We start from the raw sequence: 21,057 nt of genomic DNA, 5'->3' as shown, positions 1-21,057 counted from the left end.
GCAGGTACTGTTTCCGGCGCCTACCGTTTGGAATAACAAGCGCGCCGGAGATATTCCAAAGGAAGATGACAGAGACACTCCAAGGCCTGCAAGGCGTCGCTGTCTATATGGACAACATCATAGTGTACGGGAAAGATGTGGAAGAACATGACCTCTGCCTCCAGAAGGTCCTAGAGAGAGTCGAGTCTGCTGGGCTCAAGCTCAACAAGGACAAGTGCGTGCTCAGGCAGAAGCAGATCCATTTCCTGGGGCAGGTGGTCGATGCCTCTGGCGTGCGGCCAGATCCAGCAAAAGTGCTGGCCATCCGGGAGCTCGCCGCGCCAGAGAACGCGCACAAGCTCAAACGAGTCCTCGGCATGGTGAACTATCTGGGGAAGTACGTGCCAAACCTGTCCACAGTGGGCCAGCCACTGTACGAGTTGCTCCGGTCCAAAACAGTCTGGACCTGGGGCCCAGCACAACAAACAGCTTTTGAGAAGTTGAAAGAGCTCCTGATGACATCGCCGGTGTTAACCTTCTACGACGTCAACAGACCCACTGCAGTCTCGGCTGATGCAAGCAGCTACGGGATCGGTGCGGTGCTGCTGCAGCTCCATGGAGAAGACTGGAAGCCAGTCGCGTACTGCTCCAGGAGGCTGACTGATGCGGAAAATAGGTATGCGCAAATTGAAAAAGAGTGTTTGGCGAGTGTCTGGGCCTGTGAGAGGTTCGAGAAATACCTCTACGGCCTTGAGAGTTTCAAGCTAGTGACGGACCACAAGCCCCTGGTCCCACTAATGAACAGCAAGGATTTTGACAACGTCCCACTAAGGTGCCAGAGACTTCTCATGCGGCTCATGCGCTTCAAGCCAGTGGCAGAGTATGCGCCTGGGAAGACCCTTGTAGTGGCAGACACACTGTCAAGGAGCCCCCTGAGACACACAGAGAACCAGAAAGACACACACTCCGATGTGGAGTGCTACATCGCAGCTGTCATCAACAACGTGCCAGCTACTCCACAGAGGATGGACAGCATCCGAAAAGCTACAGCAGCTGATGAAAAGCTGCAGACAGTGATCAGGTACATCAGGTCAGGATGGCCTGAACACGTGAATACAGTACCAAGCGTCATAAGAGAGTACTTCCCGGCGAAAAGTGAACTTTCAGAGTATGACGGAATGGTCATCAGAGGAAGTCGCATATTGATACCAGAGACACTGAGGACAGAAATCCTAGAGAGAATCCATGACGGACATCAAGGGCTCTCAAAGTGTCGGGAGAGGGCAAACGCCTCTGTCTGGTGGCCGGGCATTTCCTCGCAGCTGAAACACAAGGTCTCGTTGTGTCAGTCCTGCTGTGAGCTGAGAAGAGCGCAACAGAGGGAGCAGTTGATCTCGACTCCGCTCCCTGACAGACCATGGGAGCGTATAGCTCTAGATTTATGTGAGCATAACAAACAGAGCTACGTGATAATCTCAGACTACTACTCTAGATATATAGAGATACTGCACATGACAACGACAACCAGTTCTCAAGTCGCTCTGAAGCTGAAAACAACGTGTGCCCATTATGGCGTCCCGGACGTGGTCGTAAGTGACAACGGGCCACAGTTCTCGAGCGCTGAGTTTCGAGACCTAGCCTGTGAGCTTGACTTCAAACATATCACCTCAAGCCCACACAACCCACAAGGCAATGGTCACGCGGAGAGGGCGGTGCAGACCGCAAAGCGAATCCTGAAACAGAAGGACCCTCTCATCGCACTCATGTGCTACAGGTCGACACCGTGTAGCACCACAGGGGCCAGCCCAGCGGAACTTCTGATGGGTCGGAAAATGAGAACGACACTGCCTACACTCGAGAGGAACTTGCAGCCCTCATGGCCAGACAAGCGACAGATCAAGCAGAAGGACGAGGCTGAAAAGAAGAAGCAAGCCTTCTACTACAACCAACGTCACGGGGCGAGACCCCTACCTCCACTACAGCCTGGTGGTAATGTCCTCACCAAGCTGGACCACCAGAAATCCTGGACAGCCCCTGCAGTAGTGACCAGCGAGAGTGTCATGCCACGCTCTTACATCATTGAGACGCAGCAGGGAGCGTCATTCCGGCGCACCCGGCGCCACCTCCAGAGGGTACAGTTGGGAGCACAGCACCAGTCTCACCAGTTCCCAAGGACACCGGTCAAGAGCCAGGTAACACCAGTGTCGACGTGCCTGCTGGTACTGAAGGACTGTCACAGTCCAGGTCTGGACGGATCCTTAGGCCAGTTGTCAGACTGGACTTGTGAGTTGACATGATGTCACACTCATGGCCTTTCAGGGGGGGAAATGAGGGAAAAGAGTTCCAGGTGGTAAAGTTAACCACATAACGAAATGTTAAAATAGTTCCAGAATGTAAACCACATAACCACATAACAAATGTCAAAAGAGTTCCAGAATGTAAACTGTTGCTACCCAACCCCCCCACCCAACCACCACCAATGTACAGTCGTCGTCCCCCCCCCCCCCTGCACCCACCCAACCCCACCTACCCAACCTCCTCCAATGTACAGTTTCTACGTAAAATGTATATACTCTCTTTTCTGGACTCTTTTTGTATCACAAACAGTACTGTACTTGCAAATCTGGAATGTCATAAATGTATAGATGTAGCAGTACTGTCTATCTGTATGTCGTGTATGTCATATATGTTATGATGAATTGAAAATGGGGGACCCTGATGTAAACGAGACGATTGACAAGCTAAAAGCAATTGGTTTTGATAGTTTATCAGTGAGCTGGATGCAATCCTACCTGGAGGGGAGAGAACAGATGGTGGAGGTAAACGGTACTCTATCCCCCCCCCCTCACAGTGAGCTGTGGTGTTCCACAAGGAAGCATACTAGGACCGCTACTGTTCCTAATTTATGCAAATGACATGTCGTCAGCTTGTGACTGCAACTTGTTCCTGTTTGCGGAGGACTCAGCCCTGCTGGTCTCTGACAAGAACAAGTTGCAGGTTGAAAAAACCCTCAGCTCGGAACTAGGCAAAATCTGCATATGGCTCGCTGATAACAAACTATCATTACACATGGTCAAAACAGAGTCCATTCTCTTCGGTTCAAATAACAAACTCAGCAAGACCGACGGCATCTCAGTTACAGTGGGTGACAATATTGTCACAAGGAAAGATGAAATTACCTACCTGGGTTCCTTCACTATACTATACTATACGACTAAGGTACCCATGTACATGTCAAAATACTTCCCAAAGGTCAGTGAATACCACGACCACAACACCAGAGGAAGCTCAACAAATCATGTTAAACCCAGATTCGGCTGAAACAAGGGACTAAACACGTTTCGCAATTATGCCACATCAATGTGGAACGCCCTATCCAAAGCTGTAAAGGAATGTGAATCCCTACCCACATTCAAAACCGCTCCTAAAGAGCACCTACGGGAGGCTGCAATTCGAAACTGGCCACCATAAATGTCCAAACCCCCCCACCGCCACCCCCTCCTAATAGACAGTCTCCTCCCCACCGCATGTATATATTCTCTCCCCGCCGTATATGTATATTTCTCTCCCACCCACCCACCCCCTCCTAATGTACAGTCCCCTCCCGTATATACTCTGTCAGGATCTATGAGTAACAGTACTGTATATTTGAATACCGTTTGTCACAAATGTATCAGTACTAAATACCTATATGTCCCTATGCCATAAATGTCATGTATGTTGTGTATGTCTTAAATGTCAATATGAAATGAAAATGGTGGACCCTGATGTAAACAAGACAAACGTCTTTCGCTGGTCTGCATCCCCTTAACAATTGTGTGTATTGAGCCGTACTGTATTGTACCCATTCTGCAATCTGTTAAATAAAGTTTTAATTCATTCATTCATTCATGCATTCATGCATGCATTCATTCATTCATTCATTCATTCATTCATTCATTCATTCAAAGTCTTTCTCTGGTCTGCATCCCCTTAACAATTGTATGTATTGAGCTGTACTATGCTGTACCCATTCTGCAATCTGTTAATAAAGTTTTCAATCAATCAATCAATCAATCAATCAATCATATAAATCTCTTGAAAATGGAGAGGCGAATCCCAACTTGGCCAGAGAGAGTAATGATAGGGTTCATGAGTTTCACAGTACGTGAATATATCCAGCCACCTACTAGCTGCTTCAATTGTCAGAGGTTTGGCCACGTGGCCGCAGTATGTAAAAGTAGACAGAGGTGTGGAAAGTGTGGGGGGGACCATGAATATGGACAGTGTGGAGAGGGTGCAGTGAGGAAATGCTGTAATTGTGGTGGGGACCATACAGCTGGCTATGGTGGCTGTCTGGTCAGTCAAAAGGCGGTTGTAGTGCAACAGGTGAGAGCAGCTAAGAACATGACATATGCTGAGGCTGTGAAAGTAGTGGATCTAGAGAATAAAAAGGAAAGCAGTGAGCTGGGAAACCAACAGGGGCAAGAAGTGATTCAATCAGAGCGGATGGTGGATCAAGTGGTGATTAACCCGGAGAAGTTGGTGCTGTTTATAGCGTATGTAATCAATTGCGCTGAGCAGGCTAAGAATAGAACTGAGAAAATCAAAATCATTGTGAAAGCTGCTGGTAAATTTCTAAATATGGGTAACCTGTCTTGGGAAAAGATCAATAATGACCTCAATAGAATGGGCGAAGCTCCGGAGTCTACCTCTCTGCCAGCATGGATAGGTCCAAGTTAAACCTAGTGGTTTTGCAATGGAATGCAAGAAGCCCAATTGCAAATGGTCAGGAGTTTAAAGGGTTTATTCAAGATCTAAATATCAAACCAGATGTGATTTGCATCCAGGAATCCTGGCTTAAGAGCACATTAGACTTTGTAATAAAAGGATATGTTAGTGTTAGGAGAGATAGGGAGGGGGGTAATGGAGGAGGGTGTGTTACCTTTGTAAAGAGAGGTTTGCAATATAGGGAAGTGAGAATAGGTAGGGAGTTGGAGTACATTAGTATTGAAGTTTGGGTTACAGAGGGCAGTATTCAAATTATAAATTTTTATAATCCATGTAGGCAGATTTAGCTGGGACAGTTAGATGAAATGTGGGATGGGTTAGGAGATAAAGTAGTTTGGTGTGGGGTTTTTAATGTGCATAGTTCACTATGGGGAGATAAGAATGATGCAAATGGTAAGGTGATAGAAGAATTTTTGGAGGGGAAAGACCTGGTATGTTTGAATGATGGAGCAAGCACAAGGGTGGATGCCACAAGAGGGAAGGAGTCTGCTATAGACTTAACAGTAGTCACGGCTATGTTAGCAGATAGGTGTAAGTGGGAGGTATTGGCTGATAGTACATTTGGCAGCGATCACTACCCTATTAGGTTACAGATGGAGATTAACCCTATCAGGGAGAATGTTTTGAGAGGAGGGAGATGGAAATTGGGTGTGGCTGATTGGGAGTCTTATGCCTTATTGAGTGAGCATGGGCTTATGGGTATGGATAATGAGAGTCTAGATATTGAGTCCATGTGTAGTGAGGTTACTAATAATATTGTTGTAGCTGCAGAAGTAGCAATTCCTAAGACTGGGCAGAAGAGGGTGAATAGGATAGTACCTTGGTGGTCTAAGGAATGTTATGAAGCAATTAAAGTAAGGAATAGAGCATTTAGAGAGCTAAAGAGGACCCATAACTTTGGAAAATTAATAGAATATAAAAGAGCGATGGCAATAGTGAGGAAAATAATTAATAAAGTGAAGAAGGAGTACTGGAAGAAGTTTTGTGATTCTTTAGGAAGGGCTACACAATCCAGAGGGTGTGGGGTATGATTAAAAAGATGAGAGGGGTTGGGAGGGAGCTTGAATACCCTACTCTGGTAGTAGAACAAAGAGTTATTACTAATAGCGTGGAAAAAGCAGAAGCAATAGCAAAGGCACTAGTCAAAGTGTATAGTTCTGATAATTTAACGCAAGAAGAAAGGGAAGGGAGAGAGTTAACAGTGGATAGGTTTGGAGGAAATGTAGAATTTGGTGAAGATGGAGAGGATAGGGTATTAAATACAGCATTTACAGTGCATGAATAGAGCTCTAAGGAAAGTAGGGAAAACAACGCCAGGTAGAGACAGTATTTGTTACTCTATGTTGGAGAAATTGAGTGATATATCCAAAGAAGTGGTACTGAGGTTGTTTAATAAAGTATGGTCTGAAGGGGAGATTCCTGAAGTGTGGAAGCAGTCAGTCATCATTCCAATTAGAAAGCCTGGTAAGGACGCAAAAGACCCTAGTAATTATAGGCCCATAGCATTAACATCTCAAATGGGGAAGCTGATGGAAAGAATGATTAATGACAGACTGGTATACTGGCTGGAAACGAGAGGATTATTGTATAGTTACCAAAGTGGATTTAGGAAATGGAGAGGGACGATGGGCCCTGCTGTTGCTCTTGAAGACGCCATTAGGAAAGCACAGGTAAATAAGGAGTCAGTTATTGCTGTGTTTTTTTATATTGAAAAGGCCTATGATATGGTTTGGAGACAGGGCCTTATTATTAAGCTTCATCAAATGGGAATCAAAGGTAGAATGCTTAAATGGATAAATAATTTTCTTTCTGATAGGAATATAGTGGTAAGAATTAATGGTGTGTTTAGTAAGGAATATATAGTAGAGAATGGAACTCCACAAGGAAGTATTATTAGTCCAGTGATATTTGCAATAATGATTAATGATGTTTTTAAGAACTTGGAAGGATCCATTAAAGTAGCACTGTTTGCAGATGATGGGGCTATATGGAAAAGGGGGAGGAATCTCAACTATATAGTACGTCAAATGCAAGAAGCAGTAAATGAAGTAAAAAGGTGGTCGCTAGAGTGGGGTTTTAGATTGTCAATTGACAAAACATAAACAATATCTTTCTCAAAGAGAAGTATTCCCCAAGAGCTAAATATATCAATTGCTGATAAAATCTTGGAAAGGGTAGAGCAGTTTAAATATCTTGGTGTGTGGTTTGATAAAAGACTAACATGGTCTTTACATATAAGTAAGATGGTAGACAAATGCAAAAAAGTACTGAATGTGATGAGATGTTTGAGAGGGCTGGATTGGGGAGCTAGTAGAAATGCGATGAGAACTATCTATATTAGCCTCATCAGATCACTAATAGATTATGGTTGTATTAGGTCTGCAGAAAAAACTCATTTAAATAAATTGGATGTAATCCAGACTAAGTAAAGCGTTGAGATTGTGTTGTGGGGCTATGAAAACTACGCCAGTTGCAGCACTCCAAGTGGAGATGGGAGAAATGCCCCTGCATATTAGAAGAGATCAGTTGGCACTAGTGTATTGGGCCAATCTTAGAGGTCATAAGGATGATCATATTAGCAAAAATGTACTAGTGCAGTGCCAGGAAAAAGAGAAGGCGCAGCTAGAAAGTTTTGGGTGGATTATAGAATCAAAAGCTAGAGAGATGGGCATTCTGGAAATTAGTGTGTGTCCAACAGTCTGTTTCCCAGCAGTTCCTCTGTGGTTGATGGGTACCCCTGTTGTTGATATAGACCTATTGGAGTTAAAGGAGAGAGAGGAAATGAGCAGTCATATGGTGGAGAGTCATATCAGGATAAAATATGGAGAAAGACTGGTGGCTTATACAGATGGAGTCAAGCAGAGTGGGTGCGGCATTTACAATCCCAAATCTTAGAATTTCAAAAAAAGAGAGATTGAGTGACAGTATAGCAGTATATACGGCAGAACTAGTAGCTATAATGATAGCGTTATCATGGATAGGAGAATAGGCCTAAGAGTGAGGTTTTAATTGCGTCAGACTCAATGTCTTCATTGATAAGTATACAAGATGTTGTGTCCCAGTCAAGGCTGGACATTGTGCTGGAAATAGTGCAGATGGTAGACAGACTTCGGCGCTCAGGTATCATGGTTGCCTTTTTGTGGGTTCCGGCCCATATAGGAGTTTGAGGGAATGAGTTGGCGGACAAGTTGGCCAAAAAAGCTTGTGAACTTCCTAGAGTTACAATGAATATACAGAGTAGTAAGGCTGAAATCCAAAGTATAGTCAAACTAAAGGTTAAGGAAAAATGGAAAGTCATGTGGGATAATGAGAGGTTAGGGAGATGGTTTTATGGGGTGCAAAAAGGGTGGGTTGGAGTAGGGGCGGGCTACTAGTAGAAACAAGCAAGAAGAGGACGTGTTTACAAGAATGAGGTTGGGACATACAGGGTTGAACAGTACGTTAGTAAAGTTAAAAAAGCATATTAATGGACAATGTGAGTGCAGTGTTAGTCAAGAAACGGTAGACCATGTTGTAGAACAGTGTACATTATATCAAAGGCAAAGAACAGTTCTTATTAGGAATTTGCAGAGGGAAAAGATATCACTTAAAATAGTTGACATATTGCAAAGAAATTCTGGAGAAGTTTGTATGGAGAGTTTATTTTATTTTTTGAGAACAACAGGTTTATTTTATAGGATTTAGAACATCCAGATCCACACTCCTTATCAGTAGATGGCGGCAATGCTCATCGAAAATAGAAGAAGAAGAAGAAGAAGAAGAAGAAGAAGAAGAAGAAGAAGAAGAAGAAGAAGAAGAAGAAGAAGAAGAAGAAGAAGAAGAAGAAGAAGAAGAAGAAGAAGAAGAAGAAGAAGAAGAAGAAGAAGAATCCCAACTTGTCGATCAGTACCGGCGCATGCGCAGATTGTTGAGAGGTTACGCCGCGCGCGTCCCCTCACGAGCTCCACGTGACGCGGAACTACAGCGGTCTCTCTGGCTCTGTTCCGATGACTGGAGGTGGGTTCAGGAGGATGTCTGGCGTCTAAGTAGGAATTATAACGAGGCGAGTAAATAATATACGATATATCTGAATGAGTTATTCGCTATTGCTACACATACACATTCCTTCTCTCTTTATTGTGTGTTTGTTATGGTCAAACGTCTAGTAGCCTACAACAAGTGAGTTGATATTTCCTTATATACACAAGGAAATCACAGATGCCCGTCTGCACCGTTCGACTGAAACATTGTTTTTGTACCAACTAGCAGTAGGCTCCGCCTCACAATGGAGCAGGATGGCAGCGGAACCGTGCGGGAGCTGTCCATTGTTCTTGTGGACTTTGTAAGATGTGCGAGGAGGATGATGGCCAAACTACAGGCCCCACAGAGGAGCAAACATGGCCCCTTGAAGCATCGGACAAACACGAGCACATGTAAACAAACAACAGCCAGTGGAATGCGTACGAAGTTACAGAATGAGAAAAAATATTTAATTAAAGGAAAGAACCCACCTAAAACGCGGGCCCCTGATTGCTTCCCTTGTCCTTGTCCAGTATGTGGAGACATTATGGAAACCGTATCGGCTTTGAAAAAGCACAACCGAGAAGCCCACGGCAACCTGAGGCCATCGAGATGTAAAGAATGTGGCAAAGGTTTCCGCAGTGTGACCTCCCTCAGGATCCACATGCGAGTCCACAGCGGGGAGAGGCCGTTCCCCTGTGACATCTGTTCCAAGCGCTTCACGCAGACCGGCAGCCTCAAGATGCACATGTTGATACATGGCGACACAGAGAAGCCATTTAAATGCAAGGAATGCCCTGTCCGTCATAGGAGTAAGGCCGATCTAGTTAGACACGTGATGATTCACGAGAACAGGAGACCATTCCGCTGCTCCGAATGTGGTAAGTCAAACAATCAAATAATCAAACATCACAACACCCCCCCTGTTAACTAATTGATTGCATTTGTTGAATTTACCATACTAGCAGTGTCCATTCAGAACGCGTGTCCGTTCATTGGCATTTGGTCCTCAGCAATACACCCACCAAGTGTAAAGTTGATCAGACGGAACGGTTCTCGAATTATGCTAAAAGTTTGTTGTTGTTGTTGGATGAATGAATGAGAACTTTATTTAACAGATTGCAGAATGGGTACAATCAGGGCCGTAGCCAGGGTTTAGAAATTAGGGAGGTCCATTTATTTTTTTGGCCCAGACCGGCCCACTATAATCGGTCGGACACCACCCACCAGTACATCATCCTTACGGTCCCCTTAAATATGCGTACCTACTGTACTATTCCCCCCCCCCCAACCCATTACAAAGCTGGGTAGTAAGTGCCACCAGTGTACTCACTCGCTCTTGGCTGAATCTTGTTTTGGGTGGTGATGTAAAAACACCTGCATCATAGCAGGCTCAGGATGGGCAACGTAGTCTATAGCCTGTTCATCCCTGTCTCTCTCCTCCACAACCTGGCTTGACTAGACATAAGGAGAGAGATGATTACAATTAACTGGTACATTCAGGTCCAGAATTGTTGGAATCCCCTGACAAAGATGTGCAAAAAGCTGTACAATTTAAACAATACCATACTGGTAATGAGAAAATAGTTGTTTATTCAATGAATGCATGGAGCAGTTCCATCTTATTTCATTTGATACTAACTACTCAGTTCATACAGATTTCAAGTATTCAAATATCAATGATGAATATTGCATAAGGTTTACACAGTTAATAGATCACCTTCTTGTTTTATATTCATCTTATATGGCAATTAAATCAATGGTGTGTTTGTTTGGGGAGTTTGACCTACAGTTAATGTGCCTACCACGTGAAGGTGCATTATCAATGGACAGCACAAAAACAATTTGTGTAGGTGGAGACTAGAGCTACCACAGATAGTAATAAGTTATTAAGAGTAAGTAATCCATACCATATCCTAATAGTTACCTTATTACCATACTTGGCTGAAAACAAACTTTGCTGCCTGTTGTGAATGTGTTTTTCCCTGTAGGCTAATGCATAAGTAGGCATACATTTTTGCAGTTGAGGAAAAATTTGCAGTTGAGTAGGCTATAATGTGCTGTGTTTTTATGTCTTCCATCGAGGACCACCTTGGAAATAAGTGTTAATGCTTGTTAATTAATGCTTTTAGGTGATATCCTCAGGAATACAAATTGGTCAAGATCATTTGTTTTTATGATGCGTTTTTAATTTCCAAATAAATCTAATCAAATAAAAAAGCAGTTTTTGCAGTTGAGCTACTGGTGTTGTATATTATACAGCCTTTTCATGCATCTTTATCAAGGGAACCCTTATCCTAATGATTTAAAAAATAATATTATGATGATACGATATGGACCTAGTAGTTGGGTCATCTGTGGCACTTCGTTTCTCAATGGATTTTTTAAAAAGGCGGGGGAAATTTGTGAGAGACCAAAATCCAAAATGGCTGCCGTGGAAATTAACTTTTTAATGGTTTGACCTACAATGATGCACAATACATGGTACCAGCCCCCTCTCAGTCATGTACCAGCCCCTCTCAGTCATGTACCAGCCAGCCCCTCTCAGTCATGTACCAGCCCTCTCTCAGTCATGTATACCAGCCCCCTCTGTCATCTACCAGCCCCCTCTCAGTCATGTACCACAGCCCCATCTGAGTCATGTACCAGCCCCCTCTCAGTCATGTACCAGCCCCCTCTCAGTCATGTACCAGCCCCCTCTCAGTCATGTACCAGCCCCCTCTCAGTCATGTACCAGCCTCCTCTCAGTCATGTACCACAGCCCCATCTCAGTCATGTACCATAGCAGGGGAGGAAATTAGGCCACTTTACTCGCCAAATGCGAGTATTTTTTACGTTTGGCGAGTGATTCATGAAGACCACTCGCCACTCTGGCGAGTATACAAAAAAATAAAACATTCTGCAATCACTGGACTGGCAAACGGTGCGCGTCTTCTGAGTGTTCGCTTTAGTTGACAGACAGTGCCACGAGAGCACTGCACAAGACCACCCGCGGACATATAATGTTTAATAAACGTTTGCGCAGTACTGGCCAACCCGCGGACATATAATAATAAAAGTCCCGCGGTACTACTAGGCTAGCCATCAGGAGCACTCGCAAACAGATAACGTTAAACACAGCAGAATATGGAAAACAGACAGACTGACCAACGGGGAACTGCATCCAACCCTAGTACAACCATCGAGTATAAGTTACTAAGGACACATTTAAATCAGAGGTGTAATGTTGTCTACTAGAACTGTATACAGTGGTTAGCTTCTAGTTAGCGTTATATAGCTGCTTGCTAGCTAACGTTAGCCCCGTGTGCTCAAAGCAGCCAGCTAGGTGTATCTGTTATGACTATAATGTTTCCGAAAAAGCACCGGACTACGACGTAAGGTTAGACATTTTATTTCATGCTCAAAAGCCCCTGGCTTGCACATCGCAGTCACGAAAGGGGCTAGCTCAACCAGTGCACTGTGTGCACAACCATAGATATCTATGTGCACAACGTCGTCAACAGCACACCAACCCAACTGACGTTACCACAACACTTGACGGTACTTTCACAGCACTGTCGTAAGACCACCGTGCTGTCTTAAAGGCACAGTGTGCCTACCCAGATGCATACACAACATTGACGCGGCTTGACATACAAAGAAGTAATTATCACAATTAGCGATTTTTTTTGTCTGGTAAAAAATCTGTTTGTCTGGTAAAAAAAATCAGATACTCGCCAGTTGGCTGGTAAGCCAAAAAGTTAGTTTCCTCCCCTGTACCATAGCCCCATCTCAGTCATGTACCACAGCCCCCTCTCAGTCATGTATACCAGCCCCCCTCTCAGTCATGTATACCAGCCCCCTCTCAGTCATGTACCAGCCCTCTCTCAGTCATGTACCAGCCCCCTCTCAGTCATGTACCAGCCAGCCCCATCTCAGTCATGTACCACAGCCCCCTCTCAGTCATGTACCACAGCCCCCTCTCAGTCATATACCACAGCCCCCTCTCAGTCATGTACCACAGCCCCCTGTCAGTCATGTACCAGCCCCTCTCAGTCATGTACCAGCCCCTCTCAGTCATGTACCACAGCCCCATCTCAGTCATGTACCAGCCCCCCTCTCAGTCATATACCTGCACGACTGGCAGGGGGGGGTGCTTAGTAAGAGATGTGATTGGGCCAGCCCAGTGTCAGTCAGTACCAATGGGCCGATGTCTCAGCCTAGTAGTGGGCCGATCGTTGACAAAAAAAAAAAAAAATATATATATATAATTTCTTTTATATAAAAAAAAAATATATATATATATATATTTTTTTTTAATAGTTACCGAGGTCCGGACCTCGGTGACCTCATAGCTGGCTACGGCCATGGGTACAATACAGTACGGCTCAATACACACAATTGTTAAGGGGATGCAGACCCGAGAAAGACGTGTGTCTTGTTTCCATCAGGGTCCCCCATTTTCAATTCATATAGACATTTATGACATACACAACATACATGACATTTATGGCATAGGGACATATAGGTATTTAGTACTGATACATTTGTGACATAAACGGTATTCAAATATACAGTACTGTTACCCCTAGATCCTGACAGAGTATATACATATGATGGGGAGGGGACTGTAGTACATTAGGAGGGGGTGGGTGGGTGGGAGAGAAATATACATACGGCGGGCAGGGAATATACATGCGGTGGGGAGGAGACTGTCTATTAGGAGGTGGTGGGGGTTTTGGGCATTTACGGTGGCCAGTTTCGAATTGCAGCCTCCCGTAGGTGCTCTTTAAGACCGGTTTTGAATGTGGGTAGGGATTCACATTCCTTTACAGCTTTGGGTAGGGCGTTCCACATTGATGTGGCATAATTGCTAAACGTGTTTAGTCCCTTGTTTGAGCCGAATCTGGGTTTAACATGATTTGTTGAGCTTCCTCTGGTGTAGTGGTTGTGGTATTCACTGACCTTTGGGAAGTATTTTGACATGTACATGGGTACCTTAGTCGTATAGTGTATCTTGTAGACCAGGCCCATTGCAAGTTGCTGTACTCTGTCGTCTACTCTAAGCCATCCTAGGTTGTCAAAGTGGGCAGGGGTGAGGTGGGTTCTGGGGTTCAGGTCAAGTAGTAGTCTGACCAGTTTGTTTTGTGATGTTTGTAATTTTGTTTTAAGTGCCTTTGAGGTGCTTTGGTACCAAGAGGTGCACGCATAGTCGTAGTACCCTTGAATGAGTGCTCCTGCCAGAGTCTTCAGGGTATTCTTGTTTACCAGAGAGGAGATCCGGTACAAGAATCGAGTTCGTTGGTTGACTTTTTTTATTACATTGGATGCCATTTTGTCACAGGAAAGATTTGCCTCTAGGATGGAACCCAGGTAGGTAATTTCGTCTTTCCTTGTGACAATATTGTCACCCACTGTAACTGAGAAGCCGTCGGTCTTGCTGAGTTTGTTATTTGAACCGAAGAGAATGGACTCTGTTTTGCCCATGTGTAATGATAGTTTATCAGCGAGCCATATGCAGATTTTGCCTAGTTCCGAGCTGAGGGTTTTTTCAACCTGCAACTTGTTCTTGTCAGAGACCAGCAGGGCTGAGTCGTCCGCAAACAGGAACAAGTTGCAGTCACAGGCTGACGACATGTCATTTGCATAAATTAGGAAGAGTAGCGGTCCTAGTATGCTTCCTTGTGGAACGCCACAGCTCACTGTGAGGGGGGGGGGATAGAGTACCGTTTACCTCTACCATCTGTGTCGAAGGCCTTTTGTAGGTCCAGCATGACCATGCCGCAGTATTTGCCCGCGTCCACCTCTTGTTTGATGTGGTCGTTCAAATAGAGGAGGCATGTGTCAGTGGAGTGGGACGTTCTGAAGCCAGATTGGAATTCGTAGATTAGATTTTTTTCCGCCAGGTACTTTTCGACCTGTTCGTAGACTATTTTCTCCATGACTTTCGAGATGGAGGTAAGAATAGAAACAGGGCGGTAGTTGCCTGGGTCTAATTTGCTGCCCTTTTTGTGCAGAGGGGTCACTCGCAATTTTGAAGTCCTTGGGGACGTGTCCCTGTTTTATAGAGAGGTTTATTATGTGTGTGATGACTGGGGTGATGGCGGCTGCTGCGTCTCTGAGGAATTTTGAGGGGATGTTGTCATGGCCAGTGGCCTTGTTAGGTTGGAGGGCGCTCAATTTTTTTGAGTACCTCATCGGTTGTTACCATTTCAAGTTTGAAGTCGTCTTTGTGGACCCCTAGGTTTTTGTAGTATGCTACTATGTGTTCTACCCAGGGGGCGAAACTAGAGAGCGCCACCCGCCATTTGCGCTCAGTTTATACGTTTGGCGCCTCGAGGTCTGCCCGCCGTGTGGCGACCAATCAAATGGTCATGTGAAAACCGAAAATCATGATCCAATTCTGAGCGGAGTTCTCACTCGCTGTCTGAGCACAGCGAGCCCACTGCTGCTGCTGCTGCTGCTGCTGCTCCTATACTCCCCACCTGTTTCTGTATGCTGCATGTAAACACACAGTCACCGTGACTGACGTTAGTCTAGTCAGAGAGACCTCCGTGAGCTGATGTTGGCTACTGTTACAAAATGACCCAGTCAACTATTCACTTTTAGTTTAATACATGAGGCATTGTGTAACGTTATCCAGCTGGCTAGCTACTCATAGCTCCCGACATCAACAACTGCAGCAAGTGTCCAGTTACATCGCATCAGCATGCGGGCTGCTGACTAGGGTCCAGGTGCAGCGCAGGAGAATCCTTTCATGCTGAATGTAAGAGTTTAGGGTCCAGCTGTAGCGCCGGAGAATCCTTGCTGGAGCTGGAGGCCACTCGAGTATACACACAGACAGCGAGGTGGCGATGTCTTGCAGATAATACAACTACAAGTATGATTATATAATATATATATTTTATTAAATAATTTATTTATAATTATAATTATTATTTAACACTTTGGCTGCCAGGAAACGCTTAAAAGCGGCATTCCCGGCCATGCTCAAGTTGCCGGAGGACGCTTTACAGCGTCCTTATATCAATATTTCAAAAATCTGCGATCGGATTCATATGTCCCCTCCGCTGGCCTGAGATCCACCAGGAGGACCCACTGAGCTCTCTGGCGGTTCAGGAGCGCCATCTGGTGGCCGATCGGCGCAATCGCTTAACAGGAAGTGGCATAGAGGTTGTGCTGGACGGCCGTATTACTTCCGGGCACTCGCTATAGGTCCCGGCATTCTAGCTCGTCACAATACACAGCGATCGATTGCCAATAACTCGATAAACAACATGATTTGGACGTATATACCATTATACAAGCTGGAGATGGACCGGGTAAATCTACATCCCATAATGATAAAATTTCTACTCTACGATGATCGCCCAACGGCGCGCGGAGACTGGGGTGAGTTTTAGCGTGTAACGTTACCGTCTTCGATACTAACTGCTATTATCAACATTTGACCCACATTAGATGATTGGTATAACGCTGCCCACGGAATTATAAACGCCCCCTAGCCCATCCGGTCAACATCAGATGACGTGTAGTAACTTCTAGAAGTACGTCTAGTTGGAATTTTTTATATCGCGCTGATTGCCATAAAACTGTATTGCATCATCAATATAATGTATTTGGGGCTATAGATCACGTTCTGGAGAAAGCTGCAGAAAGAGATGAAAACATACTTATACATTAGACCATACTTTACTATGAATATGTGAATGAAAAAGTTTAACGTTGCTACACAATGAACAATACATATAGGACTTTGAATGGGCCCTAATAATGGCAATGTAGCAATAGAATTTAAAAAGTTATAGCCATGCAAAGAAGGGGTATTTCTCCATAGACAAATAGAGCCGGCAACCTATGGTATATCATGAATTTAACCCATGGCAACCAAAGTGTTAATAATAATAATAATTTTTTTTTATCAAAAAAAAGTTGGCAGGTAAGAAATCTGCTTGGCGGGTAGATTCTTCCCATCTACCCGCCACTGGCCGGTGAGTCAAAAAGTTAATTTCGCTCCCTGGTTCTACCCCATAATGCCCTGAGTGGGAGGGTATCTTTGTTTACCAGTGTTGTGGCTATGTTTGTGAAGAAGATGTTTAAGTAATTGGCTACATCCAGCTTGTCTGTGATGAGCGTGTTGTCCGTCTTTATGTTCATGTTTGAGAATCTGGTTTTAAGTTTTTTACTGCAGCCTAGTTGATTATTGAGTAATTTCCAAAGTTTGCGGGGTTTGTTTTTGTTTCTCAGTTTTGTCGTTGATGAAATTTCTTTTTGCGGTTTTGATCGTGGTGTTTACGTCATTTCTTAGTCTGTTTCTTTGAATTTTTAGTTCAACCACGTGGGCTTGGAGTTCACTGTTTGAGCTTTTGGAAAGCTTTGTCTGACTTTTATGAAGTTCAGAGCATTTTTTGTCTCTTTTTTCATAGCGGCCAGTATTTCAGTGTGCATCCATGGCTCAGCACGATTTTTAACCCTGGTGGTTCTTATGGGTGCCATGTTGTTCAGTATTGCTGTGAATTTGGTTTTGAATCCAAGCCATGTTTCTTCAACCTGTGTACCACTGAGTTCATCTGACCAGTCCAAGCTCCCCAGTTCTAGGTTAAAGGCCTCTCTAGAGTAAGTTTTGAGGTCTCTAGATGTGACTGTTTTGTGACAGCCAGCCTTCTGTTTTAGCTTTTTGCGGGTACAGAAAATCATATAATGATCACTTAACCCGCATGCTATCACCCCTTTATTGGAGATCATGGACTTGTCAGAGGTCAAAATGAGGTCAATGGTGGTTTGTGTCGAATCACATACCCTTGTGGGTTGGGTGATTAGCTGGCTGAAACCGTGCAGATCAGAAAATCTACTGAAGGCCTTGAAGACGGGTGCTGCTTTACGCAGCATATCCGTGTTTCAGTCCCCAATAAGATTTTTTTCTACCCCCCCTTGTTGTTATAGCGTCATAATCTGGCCAATTTGCACCAAATAATTCACTGCACTTCCTTTGGTCTTTTGGTGTTATGAGCCCACCAGTGCTATCTTTCTTGAATGTACCAAACAGTGTATTTGGGCCCACACCTAATGTTTTTTCTATCTAATGATTTAGTTTGAATTTTTCAGCCTATGATGGCTTGCTTCACTGATAGTGACGGCTCTTTGGGCCTTATATTGAGAGTTGATGGCAACAGATTCCAAATGCAAATACCACACTTGAAATTAACTCTAGACCTTTTATCTGCTCCTTATAAATGAACAGCAGAGCAGCCAATTGTCCAATTACTTTTGGTCCATTTAAAAAGGGGACATGCATATAAATTATTGTAATTTCTACACCATTCAGCTGATTTTGATGTAAATATCCTCAAATTTAAGCTGAAAATCTGCACTTAAAGCACATCTTGATTGTTTCATTGCAAACCCATTGTGGTGGTGTACAGAGCCAGAATTATGAAAATTGTGTTGATGTCCAAATATGTATAGCCCTGACTGCACATTTAGTACTGTGCACAGTGTTAATAGCATGGCCTAGTATAATGCTTCCAGCTGTGAAGGGGGTTAATGGTGAGGTGAGTGTCCACTGTCCAGTGGTGCATTGACCAGTGAGCGATGCCTTCTATTCTATATTAAGTTTGTAGTTTTAGACTTTAGTCCTGCAGGCTAATAGTTAATAGTTTGCAATAGACCACCACAACACTTCCGGTATTCTGAAATCATGGGAGAGAGCGGGAGGAGAAAATGAATGTGGATGAGAGCCTTGACATTTAAGTCGTTGTAGCTACGGCTGTGGGGGGGCGGGAGACATGAGCTAATCGACTTTTATACGCCTGAGTCTCCTGAACACGGCGCAACCAATTCCAAGTCGGATTGGCACTTTATCGGCCGAGCTATAGTCACTTTCCCGCACCTACTCCCGAACCACGCATGCGCAGATTGCCCACAGAGTCTGGGTTAATCAATCTGCGCATGCCTAGTTCGGGGGTAGGTGCGAAAAAGCGACTATAGCTCGGCCGAGAAAGTGTCGATCGATTTGGGATTGGTCGCTCCGTGTTCAGGAGACTCAGGCATATAAAAGTCTATTGGATCATGTCTCCAGCTCATCCACATTCATTAATTTTCTCCCCCCGCTCTCCTCCATGAGCTCAATGTAAGGCGGAAGTGCAGTGGTCTATCAGCTTACTGTAGTCTTGCCGTTATACTCAAATATCAATACAATATTTGGCTAAATGTCTCTAATGATATTTGTTCTCTTGTCCCACAGGTAAAGGCTTCAGACGCTCCACCCACTTAAAGAGCCATAAACTCATCCATACTGGGGAGTTGCCTTTTTCCTGCCCAGAATGTGGTAAAGGCTTCCGTCACAGTGGCAACGTGATCACCCATATGCGCACCCACACCAAGGAGAAGCCATTTCACTGTACCAAATGTGACAAAAGATTCAGACAAAGTGGACCACTTAAGGTGCATATGCGAAATCACACTGGGGAGCGTCCTTATTCCTGCAAAGAGTGTGGATCCACTTTTACTGGTTTGGCTTACCTCAGGGTTCACATGCGTGTGCACACTGGAGAGAAGCCATACATCTGTGAGTGTGGGAAGAGATTTGCCGCCAGAGGAAACTACACCTCTCACAGGCGAATACACTCTGGGGAAAAACCTTACCCGTGTAAACAATGTGGCAAGTGTTTCAGACACAGTACTGGACTGAGGTGCCACGAGGTAACTCACACCAACATTCGCAGCTTCAAATGCAAGCTGTGCCCCAAGACCTACCGGGCCCGTGGCGGACTGTCCATCCACATGCGCAGTCACACAGGGGTCCGCCCCTATCTCTGCATCAAATGTGGCAACTACTTCAAAGAGGCAGGGGTGCTGAAAAGACATGCCCTGGTTCACACCGGAGAGAAACCCTTTAAGTGCCAGTACTGCAAAAAGAGATTCATGTTTCAAAGTTCCCACATAAGTCACCTTCGCCGGCACACTGGAGAGAAACCGTACTCGTGCACCCTGTGTCCCAAGGTGTTCCGACACCGCTTCAGCCTCAATGAACACATGTTACTCCACACAGGGGTGGCTCCCTTCCCCTGCCCCGACTGTGGCAAGGTGTGCAAATACAGAGGGAGCCTAAAAAAACACAGACAGAGCTACTGTAAAAATAAGCCAATTGATTCTGTGAAAATAAAGAAAAGTAATTCAGAGCTAAGGGAAGAAAGCATGGCCTGGAGCTTGTTTAGGAAAAGTCAACGCTACAAGACACTGCTGAGATGAGGTTGCTGTCCGGTGGTACACTTGTGGGAATACCTATCAGCATTGTTTGACTTTTCAGTGACTTGTTAAGCGTTCAAGAGTGAATTGACAAGCCCTAAAAAGCGTATCGAGGTGATTGGACATTTAAGCAATCAAACGTGTTGTTTTTCCCATAGGCTGTTGAATGTCTATTTTACATTTTGCCACTTCGGTTTAGATAAATAAAAGGTCTCATTGAGTACTATTCAGCTTCTGTCTGTTTAATTAAGTACCTCATTATCCCTTACTCACACCAAGCCAAGACGACCAGGGATGATCTCAGAACAGAAGACCCCCTTCGCCTGCACCCTCTGTTAGCGTGGGACTTCTTGCCTCAGACAGGCTGGTGGCAGATATGAAACAGAGGTAGAGGAGAAAATATTAAATAATTCATTGTTTCATTAGTCACCACTCTTACTAACGTTCTGTTTGTTAGCCGACTTGATGCTGGAGTGGGAATGACTGAGGAATACCAACATTAGCAGAGCCTGGAGGTGGAGCATGACCAAAGATCTAATAACGGGTATGACTGACAAAATGCCTGCACACACCAACTCCAGATAGGTTATTGATTGATTGATTGAAAACTTTATTAACAGATTGCAGAATGGGTACAGTACAGTACAGCTCAATACATACAATTGTTAACACTTTGGGTGCCGGGAAACGCTTTACAGCGTCTTTCCCGGCCATGCTCAAGGTGCCGAGGACGCTGTACAGCGTCTTTGATCTGTTTACATCTTTTTTCGATTTTCCCCGTCTGAACTTCACCGCCGAGCTTTTGGAAGAAAATTTTAACCGGAAACTGCATTTCCTCTCAAATTTCACTAGGTGGCAGTGTCCCCCTATTTTCTAACACTATCACAATAGGGGGAATATTGTACCCCACAATGAATCTGGCATTTGATTGGCCAGCATACCTGGCCAATGTAACCACAGGTATAAAACGTTAGCGCGATCCCAGAATCTACGAGGTTTTGGAGGAGAGAGAGAGAGAGAGATAGATAGAGCGATAGAGAGAGAGAGAGAGAGATTGAGAGAGAGATTTGAATTGAGATCAGC

At 44.6% G+C, this 21,057-nt stretch overlaps 1 protein-coding gene across 3 annotated transcripts; it reads left to right on the top strand.

Moving 5' to 3' along the window:
- The first annotated feature begins 8,738 nt into the window (after nucleotides 1-8,738).
- On the top strand, nucleotides 8,739-20,510 carry LOC311232209 (uncharacterized protein). 3 transcript variants are annotated; one of them, XR_014619932.1, is made up of 5 exons: nucleotides 8,739-8,907; nucleotides 8,995-9,629; nucleotides 18,971-20,088; nucleotides 20,254-20,361; nucleotides 20,432-20,510. XR_014619932.1 is itself a non-coding variant. In XM_084318926.1 (3 exons), exons 1-3 carry the CDS (start codon nucleotides 8,879-8,881, stop codon nucleotides 19,975-19,977), a joined length of 1,671 nt encoding a protein of 556 aa, XP_084175052.1. In that variant the 5' UTR covers nucleotides 8,739-8,878; the 3' UTR covers nucleotides 19,978-20,181. The 3 variants fall into 3 exon arrangements, 2 of the variants coding, with proteins under 2 accessions (XP_084175052.1, XP_084175053.1); XM_084318926.1 differs by lacking the exons at nucleotides 20,254-20,361; nucleotides 20,432-20,510 and having other exon boundaries at nucleotides 18,971-20,181; XM_084318927.1 differs by lacking the exons at nucleotides 20,254-20,361; nucleotides 20,432-20,510 and having other exon boundaries at nucleotides 8,739-9,629; nucleotides 18,971-20,181.
- The last annotated feature ends 547 nt before the right edge of the window (nucleotides 20,511-21,057 follow it).

Source organism: Notolepis coatsorum (genome assembly GCF_963971535.1).
Source record: "Notolepis coatsorum genome assembly, chromosome: 1".
Lineage (NCBI taxonomy): Eukaryota > Metazoa > Chordata > Actinopteri > Aulopiformes > Paralepididae > Notolepis > Notolepis coatsorum.
This window is presented reverse-complemented; position numbering and strand designations above follow the sequence as displayed.